This window comes from Gekko japonicus, unplaced genomic scaffold, assembly GCF_001447785.1.
Source record: "Gekko japonicus isolate JY-2015 unplaced genomic scaffold, Gekko_japonicus_V1.1 scaffold1035, whole genome shotgun sequence".
Lineage (NCBI taxonomy): Eukaryota > Metazoa > Chordata > Lepidosauria > Squamata > Gekkonidae > Gekko > Gekko japonicus.
The window spans coordinates 216,294-238,871 of NW_015168078.1; the positions used below are offsets into that span (position 1 = coordinate 216,294).

Sequence of the window (22,578 nt, forward strand, 5' to 3'; positions counted from 1 at the left end):
AGTACTTTGCTATAACTTAGGGTTCCCATTCCCCCTACGGGGGCAGGGTTTGCCCTCTTTTGCGGCCCCTGATCCGGCCGGCGGGGGGGGACCCCACCTCCAAAGCACCTTGTTTGCGCCAACATGCCAGAGGTGACATTGTGCAGGACACGTTGCGGGAGGGGGGGACACTCAATCGTTTAAGGAAAAAACATAGATTTTTTTCTTCCTTAAACAATAGAGCATTCCCTGTAGCATGCCCTGCACAATGACGTTACTTCCAGGTGACATCATTGCGGTGCACGCACGAAGAGATCTTGGACCAATGTGCTGAAGAGATCTTGGACCAATGGAGGGACACACACACCCCAGCCGGCAGCCAGGCAAGACCTGGCAACCCTCGTATAGCTTCTAGGAGATAATGGTGGCTTACCTATTTAGCCTCTCCAAGTGTACACCTATGTGCTAATACAGTTTTGTATTGCCTTGATAAAATTTAGGTAGAGAATTCAACGCTAAATTCCCAGAGTGCCTCCTTGATGGCCCAGAACACACTCCTCCAAAACCAGCAGCTGGCCAAAGAGAATGAATGCGACAGCCTCCTGAAGCAGAAAGAGCAGCTAAAGGCGGAGTATGAGTCTCTGCTTCAGGACCACGAGCACCTGGCCTCGCTTCACGAGCGGCAGTCGACAGAATACGAAATGCTGATCAACCAGCACAGCTGCCTCAAAACTCTCCACAAAAATCTTGACCTGGAGCACAAAGATCTGGCTGAAAGGTGGGGGCGGGGGCCTTGTGTAGCCACTGGAGGGAAATAGGTTCAAAAGGAAATTAGATAGGCATATGGAGCAGAGGTCCATCAGTGGCTATTAGCCACAAGGTATAGATAGGGGCTCTGGGGCAAGTGATGCTCTGTCTTCTTGGTGCTTGTGGGGGGGGGCAACAGTGGGAGGGCTTCTAATGTCCTGGCCCCACTGGTGGACCTCCAGATGACACCTGGTATTTTTGGCCACTGTGTGACAGAGTGTTGGACTAGATGGGCCTTTGGCCTGATCCAACATTGGCGTCTCTTATGTTCTTATAGGTTGCTCACCCTTAAGATTACCAACTTCATTAATGGCCTTGTGCCTTTTAATTGTACCTTGCTTTGGTGGTACCTCCATGCTGTGAAAAGCTTCACCTTTTGGTTTGTGCAACTTGGAGCTGCAGCAGGGCTAGTCCTGGGTGTGTGTGTGGGGGCTCTTAGCAAGATGCTGACCCATTTCGTCCACTCCCAAGCCAGGGCTGTGACACACAGAGAGGAAGGGGGTGCAAGCAACTGATGGCGGCTTCTCCCGATCACAGTTTTGCTACTTGCTCAGCTGCCTAAGCGAATAAACAGCCACCCCCACCAGGAGCTGCATCCACCACTCATGCGCCTGCCCTCTCCCTCTGCTTGGTGACTCCAGCTGCTGCTCCTGGTAGTCAGTAAACAGAGGCTAGGGGAGAATGGGAGGAGCTACTGCCACCTGCCCTGCCACTATCTAGCAGAGAAGAAAGGAGCAAGGGCCCCAGTCTCCACCTTCGGTGGCTCTGTGCATGCTAAATGAGGAAGAAGGGTGGGCAGGCCCTACCCTTCCAGGGGCCCTGCTGCCATAGCCATAGAAAGGGAGCAGGCTGTGATTACTGCTGCTGCGCAGTGGTTGACTGGTAGGCCCGGAGATATAGTTTAAGACCCAGAACTTGGTCAGATTCTCCACACACACCCCATATATCTATTAGAAGGTGTTACCAATGCTCAGCCTTCACATATGTAAACAAAGTACCTAATGAACCAGGAAAAGCAGATTTATTTTTTTTGAAGCACGAACTGTTCTAAATCCTTTCCTGTAGGTACAATAGTTTAGTGCAATACAAAGCTGAATTAGAGGAGCTGGAAGCTGTGTTGAAAGCAGAAAAGGAGGCTCTACAGCAAGAAAAGAGTTCAAACACAGTAGCAGCTGCAGAGAACCAGAAGCTGAGAGAGGAGCTAGAAAGGTAACTGTCCTCCGAAATAGCATAGAACCTTTTTTTATACATGCTTGAGTCAGCGCATTTGATCCTGTCTCATTTCCAATAGCATATACAAAATTCTGCCCAGGTGGTTGAACATAGGGATGGGCACAAACCAGCTTATGAACCAAAGTTCGCCGCAAATTTAGGCCAGTTTGGAGTTCATGAGGCATGCCAGGAAGAAGAGGAGGAGGGGATGGGGAGGAGGAGGAGGAGGATACTGTCTGTACTTTCAACCTTCCAGTGTGTTTGGAATTTCTAAGTGTTTCTCTGGCTTTTTAATAGCATTGAATGTCCTGTGGAGAGTAGAGATGAACTGTAAAGTTATGGTTAGTCATACCAACTTAACATGGATGGAGAATTTAACCTTCCCCCCCCCCCCCACACACACACACAACTTCTGGTGGGGTTTTTTTTCTCTTTAACCAGGGTGGAGGGGGACTGGGAATCAGTCATAGATAGAAACAGAGAAATCTGTTGCAGAATATTAGACTCGAAAAGATGGGAGAATAATAGAAAATTTAGACTGGTATAAATCACTCAAAGTATTTAATAAAAACCAGAGCACAAGTTCTCTGCCAGAAATGGTTTTGCACAGGGTAATCCCTCTCAAATATTTTAATATTAGTAAATCAGGACTCTCTTAATGGAGAAAAGACCATGCCTTAATAACTTTGCTAATTCCAGCTCAAAATCCTGGGTTTTGTTTTTTTCAAAAATATTGATAGATTTTTTTTTTCTTCAGCAAGGCCAAAGTTCCATCTGTTGTTTTTGATGTAAATGTAATCCCAAAAAGGCATTGATTGCATTGCTCTTGGGGAGATATGATTGAGGAGGTGGTTAAACCATTTGGCTTTCCTCATTTAGGGTGAATTTCTTACACAACCAGCTCAAGGCAGAGTATGAAGGGCTTCATCTCCACACAAAGGAGTTGAAAACTTCCTTGAATAATTCCCAACTAGAGCTGAACCGCTGGCAAGCTCGCTATGACGAGTTGAAGGAACAACACCAGACCATGGACATCTCCCTGACCAAATTGGACAACCATTGTGAGGTGAGATCCGTGAGTCTATGTTTGTATGTGTGTATGCATTTATTTAGGTATTTAAACCTGTTTTTCTCCCTGCTGCTGGGGACTCAAACCAGCTTACAAAAGTTAGAAAAATATAATCAAGACAAAATAATAATAATATATTCAGCAACTACTGTAGCTCCTGTGCTGGTCCTAGATCTACTAGAACTGCTCACTCAAGGCCATAGGCTGCAAGCGAAGGACCATCAGTGGCTATTAGCCACAAGGTACACTGACTGGGCCAACGCAGAACCATGTGTCCGGATTGGGTTGCCATCAAAATCTAAAGGAGCTGAACCTCTTTTCCTGTCTGCACTTCCATTTCTTGTCCATGGTTTCTCCCCATTTGTTGGCCTTCCACTGATCCCATCCCTGAATGATACCTCCTCTCCTTTTTCTCCTAGTGTGGTTTGCATTATCTTTAAAACTTGGTTGGGAAAGCGGGGCATAAGCACAGTAGAGGGTCAGAGTGGTGTAGTGGTTAGAGTGTTGGACTAGGATCTCAGTGATCCAGGTTTGAATCCCCACTCTGCTATGGAAGCTTGCTGGGTCACCTTGGGCCAGTTACACAGACTCTCAGCCTAACTTACCTCACAGGGTTGTTGTGAAGATACAGTAGAGGAGATGAGAATGATGTAAGCTGCTTTGGGTCCCCACTGGAGAGAAAGGCAAGGGTATACATGAAGCAAACAAACAAAAAATAACCACAAACGGAAGTCTGAGCACCTGGTGGAAGTGGGAATGGTTGATGTTGGTGCTTAAATGTGCACCAATGTAGCTATTGGATGAGCTGGAGATTAAACAGTGGTCCCTGACTACTTCTTCTTAATTGCTGCTTCCGCAACAAAAGTCATAAACAGTGAGGGGTCCCTGACTCGGTGCCTTTTAGTTTGGTACCTTCCATGGCTTAGACCGGGGGTCCCCTTTTTGAGCCTGTGGACACTTTTGGAATTCTAATACAGGATGGTTGTGCAACCACAAAATGGTTGCTGCAGGAAGTGGAGCCACACACACACACAGAGTGCAGAGGAGAAAGGGGTAATTCTGAAAATGCCCTGGGAAAGAGGAGGGTGAGGGAGAGAATAAAACCAACACTGTGGTAGCAGCTGCCACTGAAGAAAGATTTTTTAAATCTCTGCAGCCAATCAGATCCCCAGTAGCCAGTGAGAAGCCATGCTGGGCAAGAGCCCCACCCACTCTCTGAAAACACATGGCAGGTGCTAGGAAAGGGGTCAGCAGGCATTATGGTACCCATGGGCGCCATATTGAGGACTCCTGACTTAGACCCTTGCTTAATTATTCACTTGTATATGGGGAAGTGTTTTGCTGATTCCCACTCTCTCCCACTGGTGTTCCCCACTGTCTCCCCCCCGCCCGCCCCCAGCTCCATGTTGCACCCCAGGCATCAGTGCAGAATGTCTTGGGCTATGCAGCTGGAGGGGAGAATTGGGGGGGGGGAACCCTTCTGGTGGCGGAAGTTCCTTCTGCAAGCGGAAAACTTATGATTCTAGCGACTGTTTTAGTGAGCGCAAAGGAAAGAGACTAATCTGTAAGGTGTCTTTTGTGTAGCTCCTTGCTCGACTGAAAGGAAACTTAGAAGAAGAGAATCATCATCTCTTGAGTCAGATCCAGATGCTGAGCCAGCAGAACCAGATGTTGTTGGAGCAGAACATGGAGAACAAGGAACAGTATCATGAGGAGCAGAAGCAATATATGTAAGAGCCTCACTGAGTTTTCTTATTTGTCTTGTTGTCAGATTGGTGAATGCTGAAACATGGTGAAAAGGAAGGAGAATAATTGTTTGCCCATTGGGTCAGATTAGGAAGACTGAAAACTGTTCAAGTAAGCAAGTGACACTGTGGAGTAATTGTGTATGATCACTTTTACAGCATCTATTTAGCAAAAATCCCGACCACCCATTAGCACTTAGGGCAGGCAGTAGATAAACTAGTCCAGAGGACCAGGCAAGTTAAACAGAATGGTGATTGTCTTAAGTCTGCCTTGCTGATGCTGACTAGAACCCAGCTGTGTGGACATTTTAGATTCAGATCTCTTCCTCTCCACTAAAAACAACCCCCCCCCCGGTGTTTTCTTAGGATTTTATTTCTTTAAACATTTCTATACCACCTTTCAACCCAAACAAGGTCCCCAAGGCAGTGAACATTAAAACAGCATTTAAAACAATACATAAAACAACTTAATAAAACATATAAACACACATTAGTGTCTTAGAATTCCCATTTACACCTTTTGTCCGCAGAGGAAACTCTTCTTGATAGTTTCCATCCCAGCTTAATTCATAGGGTTAGGGGTGGATCCAGGAGAGGGCGGGGTTTGGGGAGGGGAGGGGCCTCAGCATAGGACAATGCCATAGAGTCCACCCTTCAAAGCAGTCATTTTCTCCAGGGGAGCTGATCTCAGTCAGCTGGAGATCAGTTGTAAAAGCGGGAGATCTCCAGGCCCACCTAGAGGCTGGCAACCCTATTAATCCATACTGTTAATTATTTCTGCTTTGTGACCAAGAAGGCTTTGTAATCACTCCAGATCTAGCCACAAGTACACTGACTTTTGTCTCCTGGAAACTTGTGATGGCTCAGTTTTTAATTATACCTGGTTCCCAGCAAATAGGACCCTTGAAAGTGCTAACGTGTTTTCCCTACCTCACTCTCTTTTTGGTTTTCAACAGCGATAAACTAAATGCCTTAAGGAGAAACAAAGAAAAACTGGAAGAGAAAATCATGGATCAATATAAGTTTTATGACCCAGCTCCAAAAAAGTAAGTTTTCTTTTAAGATTAAAATGGCACTGAAGCAAGCCGGGGTTATGAAGGAAGTCATCTCTTTATTTAGGTATGATCCATTTGCAAGTAGAAAGGTGGCAATTGGAAGTACATTCTGTTTCCCACAGTGTCGAAATTGCATTAACAGTTGCCTGAGCTTCTTCGGATAAGATGTGGGGAATTTGTTGCAATGTCATCTGGTCATAATTTGTAACTGCACAACTGGTATGAGGTTTAGATTCCGGTACTTGTATGTGGCTTTGTAATAGGCAAGGATAGGGTTAACCTTAACGTGATTGATTATGTTTGGTGAGCCTCAGTCCTTTTCCCCAGTAGAGTTTTTAAAGCAATATGGGGAATCCCAGCCATTTTTAATGGCTGCATTCAGATTAAAATGTTAATCAGAAAGCCCCAGATAATGCACAACAAATGTTAAAATCATGAGATTGTTGTCTGTTTACTCACAAGGTAGACTAGGGGTTTTTTTCCAGGTGTGCCAACAATAAAAAGAGGGAGGGGAGTCATCTTACATCCCCATACAAGTTACTAGTGTGTACAGTATAATATTTTGTTTCTGTATAACATTTTTAGCAGTGTCTTTCTTGTGGTTAAATACATTATATCATAGCCCCATTAGATACCTTGTGCTGAACATTTGAACAATACCTGATGTGTAGTTTTAACTTTAACTGCAGCATGAAATCCCTAACCGTCTTGCCTGCTTCTTGACTGTCAGGCCAGTTTGCCCTTTTTTTTAAATGGTGGGGATCAAGAAAAATAAACGAGGTAATACGTTTTTCTAAAAATGTAAAGAGCACAACTGACTCCTTCTCTCATTCAATATCTTCTGCCGCTAATAGGAAGAACCACTGGATAGGAGCTAAAGCCTTGGTTAAATTCATAAAGCCAAAGAAAGAAGTGACAAGAGAACGGTTGAAATCTTCGGCAGAGAGCCCGCCGCCGTGGCATTTGGAAAGTGCAGAGACAGCAGGATCTCCGCCTCCCTCCCAGTGGCCCAAGCAGCAAGAGACTCTGGATAGCACTTCTATAGGTTCAAACTCTGCGGAAGGCAGGGAACAGAATAATGGGTCTGCAGGCAAAGGTAGGTGTGATTTTTACGTAACAGGTAGTTTAATGCTGAAGAGTTTGTGCTGGCGTGGATTGCTAGCAAATAAAATAAAAAGATTAAAGGATACAAATCCACCTCAGTATCAGGACTTGAAAGACTCAATATCAATGGAAAAGTTAAGCACATCACTTCTTATGGGCAGGATAAAATTAATACTCGTGCACATTTCAGCAAAACAGGGTTAACAGCCTAGAGAATGGGAGTAGCCTGCCTTGCAGGTAGGGTTGCCAGCCTCCAGGTGGGGCCTGGGGATCTCCAGCTTTTACAACTCATCTCCAGCTGACAGAGATCAGCTCCCCTGGAGAAAATGGCTGCTTTGAAGGGTGGACTCTATGGCATTGTACCATGCTGAGGCCCCTCCCCTCCCCAAACCCCGCCCTCTCTTGGATCCACCCCCAAAGTCTCCAGGTGTTTTCCAACGCAGACCTGGCAACCCTACTTGCAGGGGGAAAGGTAGAGGTTGAGATAATTTTGGGTGTGTGGGTGTGTGTTGATTTCACTCCCTGTGTCCATGGCCTGACCTACTAGTGCAGTAGAATTGACATAGTAGAATGGATGGAAACACAGATTTCAGGAGAGAGAGAACCACATTTTTGGAAAGGGATGCAATCCATCTTAACATGTGTGTTAATGCAAACTTCTAAAACTAAGACTACAAAGAAGGTGGCGGGTGCTGGGACAGCGAACATGTAACGTTTCTGATCCCAGTTGGGAGAGTGAAGAACAAGCCGTCAGCTTCCACTGCCTCCCCCTTCCTCTTTCCCTCACGTGCCAAAAGTCAGTCATTTAGTTCCTGTCTAGTGCAGGAACTGTCTTGGTTTACTGTTGCATCTAAAGTGCATTTAAATCTGAAATAGTTTTAATCATTTGCTGTTTGAGATACTACGGTAGACTTTGATTTGGGCTGTAGGAAGTAGCTAATTTATTCCAAGCATGTGAGGAGGTTGTACAGAACTCATTCCCTGTCCTCCAGTTCAGGCACTGGAGAATTAGGAACCTAATGTGTGAGCCAAACCAATGTCAGCAAAAAAAAAGAAAAAAAGAAAAAAGCTACGGGGAATCTCCAGGTTGATGCAAGCAGGGTTCCAGGGTCCCTTTGTGCTTTCCAGTGATGGACAGAAGCAAACAGTGCAATCTTGAGAATTTAGAGACCCTTTGGAGGGAGTGTCTTCAGTGGAATCCCTTTAAGCTGGAGGAGGCAGGGCTTGCAAACTGAGGACTCTGGTACACCTGAGAAACTTGGCTCCTCCATGCAAAGTAGAGTAACTGTGTTGGAGCCCATCCCCCTCTGTAGCTGGTACTGAAAAACTGATGAATTCTTATTTACACTCATGTCAGAATCTAGCTTTTTGCAGTGTTAGATCTTTGGATAGGGTGCTGTTAAGCACAGAATATGCTGAGATCACATCCATCACTTATTAGTCTACTAAGAATGGGTTGGTATAGTGCTGGTAGCTCTGTATTTATCAAATCCTTTTGCATTTCTGCTTTTGATCTACTTCTTGGTTTCTAAGCCTAAACCTGTGCTGAGTTATTCCAGTCTAAGCCATTCAAATCGCTGAGATTAGACTAGAGGAATTCTTCATAGGGATGTACTGTTATATAATAAGCTCTGTTTCTAAATGGAGGAGAATTATCCATTTTATGGCACCTTAGTACAACTCCTCCACCCCCTCCCCCATGTGAGGTTCAACTGTAAAACCAGACAACTGGACACTTGTCACAATTGAAGGTGTAAAACAAAGGAAATAATATGTGTTCAACAATAAACAATCACAAACGATTTTATCAAAATATAATAAAGAGGACACTGTCCAATGTAATACAAATATAATGAAATTAAATATAACATGTTTTACATACCACAGGACATAAATAATATTTAAATTATATGAACTCATACACCAGAAACTCCAGTAATATAGAACACAATCTCTCAGTTTTAATAGTCCCACAGGAGTTCAAGGATTCGCTGGAACCTGGTGGATTAACTAATTATAGGTTCCACTGATTTATTTATTTTTTACGCGTAAACTAGCTGATAAAAAGCCGTATTTCATCAAAGGCTTCTTCACAAAGATGGAACTCTTACGTTTTTTGCTCCAAAGGGAAAAATTTCACCAACATGATGTTTCCTTGCACAGTTTATGGTAAACGGGTGCTTAACAGTGTGGGGAGAGGAAGGGAAGGCGATTGTAAGCCACTCTTGAGACTCCTTCGGGTAGTGAAGAGTGGGGTATAAAAACCTACTCTTCTTCTTCAGTTTTACACATTGCCAGGTAGGAATCTATGTGAAACCTGCATATAAATTATCATGTATGGCTATACTACTCGGGTGTTTTGGGGATGGGTTGCTGCATGTATGCACATTGTGTATATGTTGGGGAGCCTTATCTAGTTGCAACTTACCAACATGTGGCGGGGGGGGGAAACATGTTTGGCAGATACATGCTGTGACTCTACTTCTTGGCTTAAGATTAATTCCTACTCAAATGTATGCTCCGCATGGAACAGCCCTCAGATACTTAATTTTGCATAAAGGAAAAACCGTGTGCATCTGGGAATTCCGTCCAACATGCTTTCACTCCATGTGTATAATAAATAATATGTTGATGAAGAAATTCGGGTTTGGCTTGCAGTTAATGTGGTGCTGCTTTGTAAATGGGAGTAAAGAAAATAACAAAAGTGACTTATTTGTATGAAGTTAGGATGTATGTTCATTCCTAGATAATAGAGACTGCACTGTTAGAAGTGGTTGCTGTAGAAGTAATTCAATCCTGGTTTTAATGTTTAGATGGTCTCTAAGTTGTGTGAAATGTATTTTAGTTATTCCTGATCTTTTTTTTCCTTCCTTCTTCTTTTTGGGATCTCTGGGTGATAACATTTAGCTGCTCCACGCAAAAAGATTCCCTTTTTGAGAAGCACAAGCAAGCCCAAAGAGAAGCCTCCTAAGTCTCCATCGACTCATTCATCTCTCTCTAATCGCCTCTGGTTCTGGTCGTCTTCTGACAGTCCATCTTCTCCTAACGAGCCACTTTCTTTCTCGGACATGGGAGCTCTCTAACACCTTCTCTTATTGTTTATTTTCAATACATTTCTGTTTTTTTTAATTAAACCTGCAACCTCTTCAGACACACACACCATCCTTTATCTGTTCAATAATCACGGGCACAAATTAGCACCAAGACCAGATCAAGTTGACATGGACTACATGTTTTGTTTCCCCAATAAGACGAAGAATCTTTCTTGCACAGTCTGGACCGTTTCTTCAGTGCAGTACACTTTAAAGAGACCCATGACATACAGTGCCCATATGTTTACAGTGCCACTGACGATGGCACACATCTTAAGTAAGTGAACTTGCTGTGTGCTTCAGTGATGTTTTGCTATCACAGATGTGCCTCATGTCCTGTCCAGATGTGGAAATGGCCCGCTATTGTTGCTTTGTTGCCAACAGTGCATCCTCCTTTATATAATTTGCCTAGTCAACATTAAGGGCTCCTTATATTTCACAGACCTTTTGCAATATCCCCTCTCCCAGTCCCCAGTCCCGTATATGCTATTTGTCTCTTCTCTGCTACTGTGCAATATACACATGGAAATGGAGTGATCTCTACTCTGGCTTGCCAAGAAAGACTGACAGTGAGTTGGATCAGTGAGTGCCCTTCTGCTATTGGAAAGAGCCATTCCATGACTGCTAGGGCTCCCTGTGGCTTGAATCCATACCACTGTAAGCCTCCAGACATCCTAACCTGATCTTACTTTTGTTTTTTTAAAGAAAAATGCTAGGGGAGCTCTGTTGTCAAAATGTGCAGAACACCTGTAATGAACAAACAAGCACCCTGGCAATGGATTCTTGTCATGCACCTTATATGTGCAAAGTTTGTGGTAGACGCTAAGCAGCGGCTCTATATAATATACCAGCAGTTGTTACTGCTTGTTGTTATAAGCAACTGGCCTTTGCAAATCCACTGCATGGCATATGCATGTGTCCATCTTTCTGTAACACATAAGACCTTAGCTTAGGTACCTTTTGAATCAATCCAAATCAGGTTTACTCAGGAGTAAGTCCCATGTTAATTCTATGAGGCTTATTCCCAGGAAAGGGTCCTTAGGACTACGGCCTCCCCTTGGGAGCGCAGTGTCTGCTTGCCCCCTCTGAATCCTCCTCTGTAACTAGAGCATCCTTATCCTGTTCCACTGCCTTGGAAGTGGTGGTTCTTCTTCTTTTCCCCTTTGGGCTAATAGAAAATGCTACACACCAGCCTTTTGGCTTGCTCTCAGCTGGCCTTGGCTTGTTGGATCCCATAAATATTTGGTTGGATGACTCTGCAAGGCCCTGGAATGTGGGACCTGTTGGATAAGGTGTTTGCTGGCCACATTATGGCAGCACACACCCTTGGCCATTCCACCGCACATTACACATTGTGAAAATTCAGGGGAAACCGCACCGCTTCAAAACCCTTTTCACTAGCTTTTTTTTTTAATGCACTTTAACTAATCTGTGTCTTTCGTGCTAACTGCATTTCTCTGTCATCTGTGCCAGCCATTTGTTACTTGTCTTATTTATTTCCATGAATTCCATGCCTTTGTTGACATAGAGTTGCTGTGGAAAAAACATTGGGCAAACAGGCACTTGCTTCCCATCTGAGCTCATCTTGAATGTGTTGGTTATGTACATTGCTCTTTTTTTTTTTTTAACGGGCACCTTTAGGCGTTGCAGACTTTTGTTCTGTTTAAATTCTACCTTGTTCCTGTTGTAAATAATTTTAGCATTGACACGGGAGACCATTTAAATTGTAAGTAAACCCCCCAGCCTCACTAATACCACCCTGAAAAAAGCTTTCCGTTGAAAGAATACTCAATGGGAAACACGATCTCTTGCAGGAACAACATGTTGTATAAAAGCCATTAAAGATTCCGAGCCTCTTCTATTGTCATCAGGCATGCGTCACCCCAGCTGCTTAAACGCAAGGAAATAGCATTTGGACAACTTGATCCTATGTATATTTACTTGGTAGTAAGTCCTACTGAGCTTGTGTACGGAACTCCCTTTGTGTTCAAGAGGGCTTACTCCGAAGTAAGTGCATGACGTTGCAGCCTTAGAGGACCTCCCCCCCCCCCGCATTTGTGCTTTGGCTCCCCCTTTTCCGTAATATGTGTAAACGTTCCTCCTTCTTTCTCTCATCAGTTCTTCAGTGAGCTGGCATCTGTTTGCAGGACTGGATGTAAATGTGTGATCTCTGATTGTTTCACTGATGGAGTTTACATAGTCAGTGTCTCTTTTGTGCCTCTTGTTTTGTTCCTGCTTGCTGCTTTTATGGGATGATTAGACACACGTTTTGTGCTGGTGTGCATTATTATTATTTTTGTCTCCTTTCCCCCGGTTTGACACCAGTGGATTCAAAGCAGAAGAGAGTTTCTCATTACGGAAGCAGCAGCGACTACACTGAAAATGCTCTCAGGCACTGCTATGTGGAGCCAAGTTCCAGGATTCACTCCGCGTCAACCACCTTTTTGGCCACTTCTACTCCTACCTCTAGAGCACAAACCAGACCCAAAGGTATGTGGCACGTCCCATCTCTCTGCTCATCAGTACCTCTACTTCAGTAAGATTGAACCTCCCGTTTTGGAAGAGCTGTCCTTATTCAAAGGACATGATGTGCAGGTGTTGCTTCCGCTGATTTCCCTGATTTGGGGGAAGAGGGCAGCAGCTTGACTGGCTTGGCTTTCAGATTGGCAGAAGCCTTTTAAGGGATTTCCCAAGTCGCAAATATGCTAGGTAAGAAGGTGCATTTAAGAGCATGTTCTAAGTACTTGACTTGCTGTGTTTTCGACCCCAGTGTTTCAAACAGGCATGCCATGGGATAGGAAACCCCAGTGCAGCTTCTCTCCCCTCCCGTGAGTCACCTTCTGTGTTAGTGCTGAGGGGCAGAGACAAAATGGTTTGGGATAATGTATTGGAAATTGCTTCTGGTTCAGTGTTAAGAGTTCCGCACAGGTCCTCCTGCTCTATGCTACTGTCTTCTTCTAATGGGTGTGTGTTGTCTCTGAGCAGTAGAGTTGATATCTGAACTGGACGTTGGGCTGACCTATGGTCCCTGCATAAGTTTGGTGTAGTGGTTTGGAGCGGTGTAGTGGTTAAGAGCGGCAGACTCTAATCTAGAGAACCGAGTTTGATTCCCCTTTCCTCCACATGCAGCCAGCTGGGTGACCTCGGGTCAGTCACAGTTCTCTCAGAGCTGTTCTCACAAGAGCAGTTCTTTCAGAGTTCTCTCAGCCCCACCTACCTCACAGGGTGTCTGTTTTGGGGAGAGGAAGGGAAGGCAATTGTAAGCCACTCCGAGTGAAGGGCAGGGTATGAATTCAACTCTTCTTCTTCTTCTTTAAACATGTGGCTAGTTATGCAAAACAGCTTCAGTCCTGCCTGTATTAGCCCATGTCTTTTCTGCGGTTACCATCTTGGCTAGTCGAGTCGTCTGTTCTTAAGGATATTGAATGCTCCTATCTGCCATTGTGCCTTTTCTTTTTGTTTTTTTTGTTTTTGGCAGGCTACAATTCAGATGGCGATCTGTGTAAAAACTTCCCAGAGGCAGAATTTTCAAACAAACAGCACAGTAAGTTTGCCCACAGAGAAGTTAGTCATAACTCTCTCCTTTTTGTCTTTGGCTTTATCTCTCACTCTTGATGAGACAAAGGGTGGGGCACCGCATCACTCATTTTGGGCATGGCCCCCCAGGTTCAGTCACAGCCAGACTGTTTTTGATAATGACTCTGCGGAAGACCGACCTCCCCACACACCCCTTAAATTTGGCGGGGTGTGTGCATGTGCATTTGTACACTCTAAATAACTATTATTGCAGGAGGGGGCACATAGTTCAGCAGGTGAGTACATGCATGGGGAGAGTCCCAGGTTCAATTAATGCCACCTACGTTTTAAGGAATCTCTAGTCAGCAAGGCTAAGGAAGAGCTGTTCCTGGGACCTTGGAGAACTGCTGCCCATTAAAGGGGGGGGGGATGGTCTAACTAATCACAAAGCAACGTTTTAGTTTGCTTGCGCACTGAGTTCTCACATGTGCTTCACATGCATTACTTCAGCAGTCTTCCAAGTCAGCCCAGTAAGATAGGTTATACACCCATGTTGCAGAGTGGATCTGAGGGTAAGAAGATGTATGCTTGCCTAAGAGCACTTACTTGAGTTCATGGATGAGGCTGAGATGACATGTGCATTGGTGGATCTCCCCGCTCACATATTCACCACACTGTACCTGTTCTCTAAGAGGAGCGGAAGTTGTAACGCTGGAATGTTGCCACATGGGAGGCATCTGCACTGCAACAGCCTTCCAGCAGGTGGCAGCGTGTGCCCAGAAATGCTGCTCCAGAAACAGTTCCGTAAATTTTGATTTTTGTTTCTTTTTAACGTCTGTGTGTGTTTTATCACATTATGGCTTGGTTCAGATACAGTATGAAACTGTTTATTTTAACTGTGGTTTGTTTGTAAAATCGAGATTCCATTCACAGACCATTACCCAAAGCCCTGGTTTAATTCAGCAAATATTGGTTTCATTTCCTTCTCTCTCTTGTCTGGGAAAGCATTTCCCTGATGACAAGCCAGGAGCTCTGCATCTGGATAATCCAGGAGCCAGGAGCTCTGCATCTGGATAATCACTGACTTACAAGCCAGGAGCTCTGCATCTGGATAATCACATGAAAATATAGCTAAGACTGACTCCAGATCCTGGTTCGATAGATTCTAACTAACCTTAATTAGTGAAGTGGCCTCTATTTAAGACAGTCCCCCTAACTGTAGTTTGTTTACTTAAATGATTGCTTAGCACAGTGTCTGAATTTAGTGCACATGAATAAGGTGCGTGTGTTTAAAGGACCAACAGTCACCTTGAATAATTAGGATAGGTCTACTTTGCTATTTAATAGGTGAACGTCAATCCACAGAAAATGTGCTTTTCCTTCCCCGTCAATTCATGCAGGAAAAGCACAAAAAGGTGTTTCATCATGCCTCCTACTACCTGCTTTACAGGGCCGTCCTAAAACACCTTTCTTGGGACTAAACCTCATTGGATAGACCTGACTAGGATTCTGAGTAGATTCTGTGTTTCTTCTTAGGACGGCACTGTTCATGGGGCATAACCGTTTTGTACACTGGAGACTGCTTAGGGCTGGGATCGTTTTCATTGTTGTGGCTGTATCTGCACTTGGGAACCCCTGGTGCCTGAAGGAGCCTCACCTTTCAGACCAAATAAATAAATAAATTCCAACCAATCTTTCGTTTGCATTCAGAACATTTACTTTCATAAAACCTGGTCATGTTAAAAAAAAATCACCTTATAAAAACCACCTTGGTATGTAAGCAATACAATACCTGAGCAGTTGGCTATGCCGTGTTAGTATTTAATTGCTATAGCAAAAGGCATTGTTTCAGGTCCACATCCTACATATTTATTTAGTTTCATAACTTTATACCCCACCATTCCTTAGAGAAAACCGGGACTCATTTGGGGCTCTTCATGGGGCTATGGGTCAATGTTAGAAGAACATCTGGTTTGCCTCCAAAGGGTCTCTGGCACTTCTAGTTAAAAATATCTGGCATTTCTAGTTAAAAACCGGGTTCGCTGGTAATGTGAAAGGTCTCTAACCGAGACCCTGGAGAAATGCTGCCAATCAAAGTAGAAAAGACTTGGTATAGAGTCACTTCATGTGTTCATCAAGGTTCTAATCCAGTCCACAGCTGCATACAAATCATCAGTGCTTTCAGCCTCTGGAGTCCCCAGTGACTATAACTAGAAAGAAATAAAGATTTCTTAATTGGTACCAAAGGTATTTCGTTGAAGATCATAAGAAAAGTATTCTCCTAACTTTCACCTCACTTCCTTCTGATTTGATTTCAGTATTATTGACCTCACTTTCATTCTATTATGTTCCTCTCCCCCTCCCCTCTGCAGCATCCAAGCCAAATAGCTTAGAAAACAGTGAAAATGCATCCACCAGTAGCTCCCCTCTAAACCTGAAAGGTGAGACTTGCTGATAAATTTGGTATATTCATTTTTATGGGCATAACTGTTAACTGTGAGTCATGGCTATTCATCAAACCAGCTCGTGTGGTCATACAGTTTGCAGAAAGCTATTTTTAAAACCTTAATCTCTCTGGGCAAAGCCCACATCACTTCCTGTTCTATATAGCATTTGCATGTGGCTGGGTTCAAATAAATGTGTAAAGATTTCACCAGTGTTTTCACTGGTTCTCCAGACAAATTTGGTAATGCTGAAAGACAACTTTGCAGTGTATGTGGGGGGCGGGGGAACAAAGAGGTAATTTTGGTGTGTTGGAATCTCCTTGTGCAGGTTCTTTCGACCGTATTCGTGGAAGATCAGAGAGCCTCAGTGGCGATGACATGGGGCAGAGTAAAGACATGACCGGTTTGTGTAGAGATGGGCTTTTTAGTCCTAACTCTTTGGCTGTTGCGGCCTCTAACACTAAGCACAGGAGTGGCTTGTTCTCCAGTGACGGACCTCAGAGAAATGTCCACACACAGCCTGTTAAGCACCGATCTGCCTCTCCAGGGAGTGAGATGGTAACTCTGGAAGAATTCCTGGAAGAAAGCAACCGGCTATCACCACTAAACGTAAGCAGATTTAAGCTTCTGCCTGTGCAATAATGCATACAGTTGGGATTACAAATCTCTATACTGGGAGATCCAGGCTGACTTGATTAGCGAGGCCCTCAGTGGTCAGTAGTGCAGAAAGGTAAGGATTTCTGTGTTAGGCGATGAGATTGACTAATTCAGAGGTGTTCAACCCGTGGGTCAGGAACGGTCATAGGATGGTATTTTTTGGATTGTGAACACCAATAAATATATATATATATATTTGCCCTTGATTAGCGAGGCCCTCAGTGGTCAGTCGTGCAGAAAGGTAAAGGATTTCTCTTTTGGCTGGACCGGCTGCTGGTGTTCATACATAGAAAGCCAAAGCACACTAAGAAGAGCATTGTGACAATGTGAGCATTTAGCACAGGTAGGTTCAGAGAAACTGGCTCCTCTTCTGCCTGTCACAGGCCTTCCTGCTATGTGCTTGCAGCTTCCTAGATCTCATGTTGCTGCCTGAAGTTAGAGGTGAGTTCTGAGTCTGGGAAGGTTGAAGATCAGTGCTCTAGAATGTATGATGCTAGAGTTTGTTCTTTTCGTGATCTAACCAAATACAGATTAGCCAGAATTCCATTAGTGATTTCCAAGTGACTAGGACTAGTAAGCTTCGGAGGCTCCCGCTTCCCAAATTCTTCTGCCTGACGCCACCACCTCATTTCGCCTCACTATAGGATCAGCACTGTTTACTCGTAATGTTGCAGATAATTGCTAGGTGACCGTCTTGAAAAAGCTAAATTGGTGTGTTCACATGATGTTTGCATTCCTTTTCCTGTCCTTGTGTTTCTTCTTAGGACATGTCAAGCAGAGATGACTTGCTGAGTGACTATTTCAGAAAAGCGAGTGAACCTTCCTCTACTGGCAATCAGCTCTCTCAGGCAAAGAGGAAGGAGGCCACCAAGATGCCTACCAGCTACGTCACTCCCACTGTCAAGATGCCGGTTGCTAATGAAGATGGAAGGCTCCCCAAACCAGGGCATTACGTCAAACCAAGCCCTAGACTGGCTGAATCTGAGCTTCTGGCCAACTCAGCAGGTTCCCACAAACTGACCCATGCATCTCAAAATCAACCCAGCAAGGGGATAAGGCAGACGGCACAGCCCCTGCAACCCAGTACCACAAGCAGGCAGAGCACATCGCTGAATCGAGCTTTCAGCCTAGCTTCAGCAGACCTCCTCAAAGCCACTGGTCCAGAGACATACAGGCGCTACGAGAGCCTTCCAAAGTCTGTGGCTGCAGACTCCCGGACAGGCAAGGACGTAAACAGCCAGACTCTGCCACTCCCTTCACCTGCCAGCTCTCAGGTCCCCCTCAGAGAGAGGCCACAGTCTGCGAAGCTGGGGGGCTCTTTGCAGGGTGTCGATGCACGCTGCCGACAGCTTGATGTTCGACGCCTCTCACTGGCTCCTCCAAAAGATGAGAGGCCGCTCCCGTTCCCCCCATTTTCTGGCTCTCCTGCTACTTCCAATGATGATCTAACCTGTCAGTCGCTCGAGCAGGCAAACGCAGGATTGGAGCAGCACCGTCTTTCCCCTCATGCTACTTCAAAAATCAAACCCAAGTCGACTGCTCGGTCGGGGGAAGTAGCCACCGTAACTCCTGTCAGAGTTGTCTCCAGCAGCGCTGAGGGGAACGTCTCCCCAGCACTAACCCCAAGTGACACCCCCATTACCAAATGCCAGAGCCGATCTCCAGAAAATAAAACTCTGTCAGGAAGTACTGAAGAAGCAAGCAGAGCGGCTGTCTCCAAGAACCCATCAGCGTCACCAGATCCCCATAGTGACCAGCAGACTGTTTGGTATGAATACGGCTGTGTCTGAGGCCTCCTCTCTTCCCCTACTGACTCAGCTGCAATTCCCTGAAAGGGGTATAATATTTGCATTACTACTGAAAACTGGGTGGCTGCTGTTGTCTCGGCTGCCTTGGATTTGCTAAAGCTGTGTTCGAACAAATACATTGGCATGCCTGAGGTGAAAGACTGAATTGCCAAATATGGTTGCTCTTACGCTCAGAAGGTCCCGTGAACAGCTAGGATACGCACACTTCTCCCCACCTCCCACTTGAAAGCCAGGCAGTTAAGCCAAACTCTCAAAACATCGTGGGCCGCAGACCACATATCTTCCTTGTATCTCCTCCCCTGTTGTCAATAAATCACACTTATGCCAGTGTGTCTGTCTACTGACCTCGGGTCCTTACTGAAGATATTATTTAGTACAGCAGATACAATCTCTCCCCCCCCCCTTAAAGAACACAGTGTTCCTTTGCACATTTTAAAAGAAATCTGTGAGTCACCTTTTGCTAGTGGTCCTGATTTGAGTAGGATTCTGTTTCAGCCTCTTTCTCTGATGGCCTTCACAGCTATATTATAGAGGCCTATTCGACACCCTGGCTTTCGCTGCATCTGCCTTGGAGTGCCAGAGAAGTGCTGTGTTTTGGATCTCTGTTAAATGTTTTATGCAAAACACTGGAACCGATTTACTCCTTGTGTGTGTGTGTGTGTGAGAGTGAATGAGAGAGATAGAGAGGATGTCTTCTTTAAATGGCACAGTCAGGCAGCTCTGCCTGCACTAGTCTGACACGTTCATCAATGTGTACGTGAAACATTAAGTCCCTACGTGGCACTGCTTGCGTATCTATGGAGCGTGTGCCGTCAGTCTGTTTGCCTCCTAGTAATGTGTCCAGCTGCTTGTCTCTCCAATGATGCACAGCAGTTTGTTTGATTGGATTTCACAGCTGCTGCCGGCTTCCAACAAGCTTGTGCCATTGGGCCCATCTCGTTCAGCAGTCATGGATATCCTTTTTTTTTTTTAAGCTTCGCTTCTGTCTCAGTCAACTTGATCTGTGTAGAAACCAAAATGAATTTTATATGCACATGGAAAGAAATACCTTTTATTATATTTATGCCCAGATTAAGCTTTTTACATTTCAGGAGTTCTGTTGGCTGCTTGTGTATATGGTGTGTGTGTGTGTGTGTATGTTTCTGTTTGCTGTTTTGCTTGTACAGAGATGCTTCCTTTGCAGCAGGCAAAATTCTAACAGCTGTAAAACTTCTCTTAACATTTTGATTTCCCCGCAGTAGCGAGAGCGCATGCAGTCTGTAACAAATGACACACAACCAGCAAGTAGTGTGTGTATTGTATTGTAGGGCGTAGCGGTCTCTTGTGAAAAGAGCAAGATTGTTTATAATAAAGCCTTTAAAAACTAGAGTTCTGTCTGTGTGTTTACTATCCCGAGACTGGTGGAGGAGAACGTCTGCAGCAGGGGTCCCCAACATGGGGCCTATGGGTGCCGTGGTGCCTGCCAAAACCTTTTCTGGTGCCCGCCAAGGCTTTTTAGGAAGTAGGCGGGGCCAGATTTTCATAGAATCATAGAGTTTGAAGGGACCTCCAGGGTCATCTAGACCAACCCCTGCACAATGCAGGAAATTCACAAATGCCTCCTCCACACACACCCAGTGATCCATGCCCAGAAGATGGCCAAAAAAACAACAACCCTCCAGGATCCGTGGCCAAACTGGCCTGGAGAAAAATTGCTGCCTGACCCCAAAGTGGTGGTCAGCATTTCCCTGGGTGTGTGAGAAAGGGCCACAAGAACTAAGGACTGAGGCAACCCTTCCTGCCCTCCCTGTCATGATGTGCCTGAGTTCACAGAATCTGCGTTGCTGTCAGATGGCCATCTAGCCTCTGTTTAAAAACCTCCGAAGACGGATAGGCCACCACTTCCTGCGGAAGCCTGTTCCACTGAGGAACCACTCTGTCAGGAAGTTCTTCCTAATGTTTAGCCGAAAGCTGTTCTGACTTAATTTCAACCCATTGACCTTCTGGGGCAACAGGAAACAACTCCAAACCATCCTCTATATGACAGCCCTTCAAGTACTTGAAGATGGTTATCGCATCACCTTTCAGTCATCTCTCCAGGCTAAACATACATTGCCCAGCAAGGCTTCTGATTGACTATTGGAGATTTGATTGGCTACGCGGATTTTTTTTTTAATGTTGCTTTGGCAGCTGTTGCCAACACAGCACAAATGTCTGCACCATGTTACTGAAGTTCAGCTGTGGCAATCATTTTGTGGCTGACTCTGCCTCCTGCAGCAGCCGTTTTGTGGCTGTTCCCGCCATGCCATGTCAAAATGCCAAATGTGCCTGCAGGCTCAAAAAGGTTGGGGACCCCTGTTCTATGGCAAATATAATCTACTGGCCAGAGACAGGTCTTGGAACTGGGGTGCTGAGGATTCCCTTTGGTTTTGCTTTTAGTCGACACTGAATCACTCTGAAAAGGCAAGATAAAAATGCAGGGTTGTTGTTTTTAAGCTATTGTATAGCACATTGTTACATAGGGACAGTTGGTCCTAGCTACAGCATCTGGTGTGAACAATAAGAATCCTAGTACAAAATTATAATGTTTCAAAGTGTATTATATTGTTACAGCATTGTTATCCCACTATTCATCCAGGAACTCAGTGTGGCATACTTGATACTCCCCCTCTTCCGTGTTATCTTCACAAGAACTCCAAAACTGAGCCCCGTGGTACCCCAACCGCTTACCACCTTCCACTGTGAAAACTGCCCATTTATACTCATTCTCTGTTTCCTGTTGATTAACCAGTTTTGAATCCACAAGAGGACTTGTCCTCTTATCCCATGACTGCTGAGTTTACTTAGGACCCTTTGATGAAAAACTTTATCAAAAGCTTTCTGGAAGTCTAGGTAAAGAACATCTACGGGCTCACCTTTGTCCACATGTTTGTTCACCTCCTGAAAGAACTCTAAAAAGTTAGTGGAACAAGATCTTCCCTCATGTAATCCATGCTGATTTTTCTTCTATAGCTGTTGTTCATTAAATGTGCCTACTAATTTTATCTTTAGTAACGGATTCCACCAATTTACCTGATAATTTCCTGGATTTCCTCTCAAACCTGAAATCAGCAGTTCTGGAGTGAGCAAGCACCTCCCATCTTCCACAGTGAAGACAGAGGCAAAAATGCATTCAGCTTCTCTGCCATTTCCCTATCATCCTTTAGTAATCCTTTTACCCCTTGGTCATCCAAGGGCCCCACTGCCTCCCTGGCTGGTTTTCTGCTACTAATGTATCTGAAGAAATTTTTATTGTTGGTCTTTATGTTTTTTGCTATATGTTCTTGTTCGTTAACAATGCAGGCCTTTTTTTATAACTATTCATACCTTTCCTAATCTGCAGTAAACATTTTATCTGAGCTTCCAGGATTGTAGTTTTAAATATTCTTCAAGCTTCCCAGAGGGATTTGACCCTTCTTACCTTTCAGTTTCTTCTTCACAAGCCCTCTCATTTGAGAGAAGTTGCCCCTTCTAAAGTTAAATGTACTGGTGTTGGTCTTTTGGGGCAACTGCCTATTTTTATTGTTGTTCAGTCGCACAGTTGAGTCTGACTCTTCGCGATCCCATGGATCGCATCACGCCAGGCCCTCCTGTCTTCCGTTGTGCTCTGGAGTTTGCTTAATTTCATGTTCGTTGCCTCGGTAACACTATCTAACTGTCTCATCCTTTACCATCCCCTTCTTCTTTGACCTTCAATCTTTCCCAGCACCAGGGTCTTCTCCAGTGAGTGCTCCCTTCTCATTTGGTGGCCAAAATATTTGAGCTTCCGTTGTGCTCTGGAGTGTGGCCAAAGTATTTGAGCTTCAGCTTCAGTATCTGGCCTTCCAGGGAACAGTCAGGGTTGATTTTTTTTTTTTTAAGATTGACTGATTTGATCTCCTTGCAGTCCAAGGGACTCTCAAGAGTCTTCTCCAGCACCATAATTCAAAAGCATCTATTCTTCAGCGCTTGGCCTTCCTTATGGTCCAACTCTCGCAGCCATACATTACTACTGATAGATTCCGTGACCATCTGCTCCATGGCACAGTCACTGAGAGTATCTAGAACCCCAATCACTCCACCCTCTGACCCT

At 44.8% G+C, this 22,578-nt stretch overlaps 1 protein-coding gene across 1 annotated transcript in view; it reads left to right on the forward strand.

The window, feature by feature from the left end:
• Window positions 1–18,802, forward strand: part of CCDC88C (coiled-coil domain containing 88C) — a 158,609-nt gene extending 139,807 nt beyond the window's left edge. Inside the window, exons 21-31 of the mRNA XM_015414665.1 lie at window positions 480–757; window positions 1,852–1,995; window positions 2,878–3,064; window positions 4,652–4,797; window positions 5,769–5,858; window positions 6,722–6,963; window positions 12,389–12,553; window positions 13,542–13,607; window positions 15,952–16,020; window positions 16,352–16,632; window positions 17,445–18,802. Coding sequence (XP_015270151.1) covers window positions 480–757; window positions 1,852–1,995; window positions 2,878–3,064; window positions 4,652–4,797; window positions 5,769–5,858; window positions 6,722–6,963; window positions 12,389–12,553; window positions 13,542–13,607; window positions 15,952–16,020; window positions 16,352–16,632; window positions 17,445–18,470 — 2,694 coding nt within the window. The 3' untranslated portion in view covers window positions 18,471–18,802. The remainder of the gene's footprint in view (window positions 1–479; window positions 758–1,851; window positions 1,996–2,877; window positions 3,065–4,651; window positions 4,798–5,768; window positions 5,859–6,721; window positions 6,964–12,388; window positions 12,554–13,541; window positions 13,608–15,951; window positions 16,021–16,351; window positions 16,633–17,444) is intronic.
• Window positions 18,803–22,578: the final 3,776 nt, after the last annotated feature.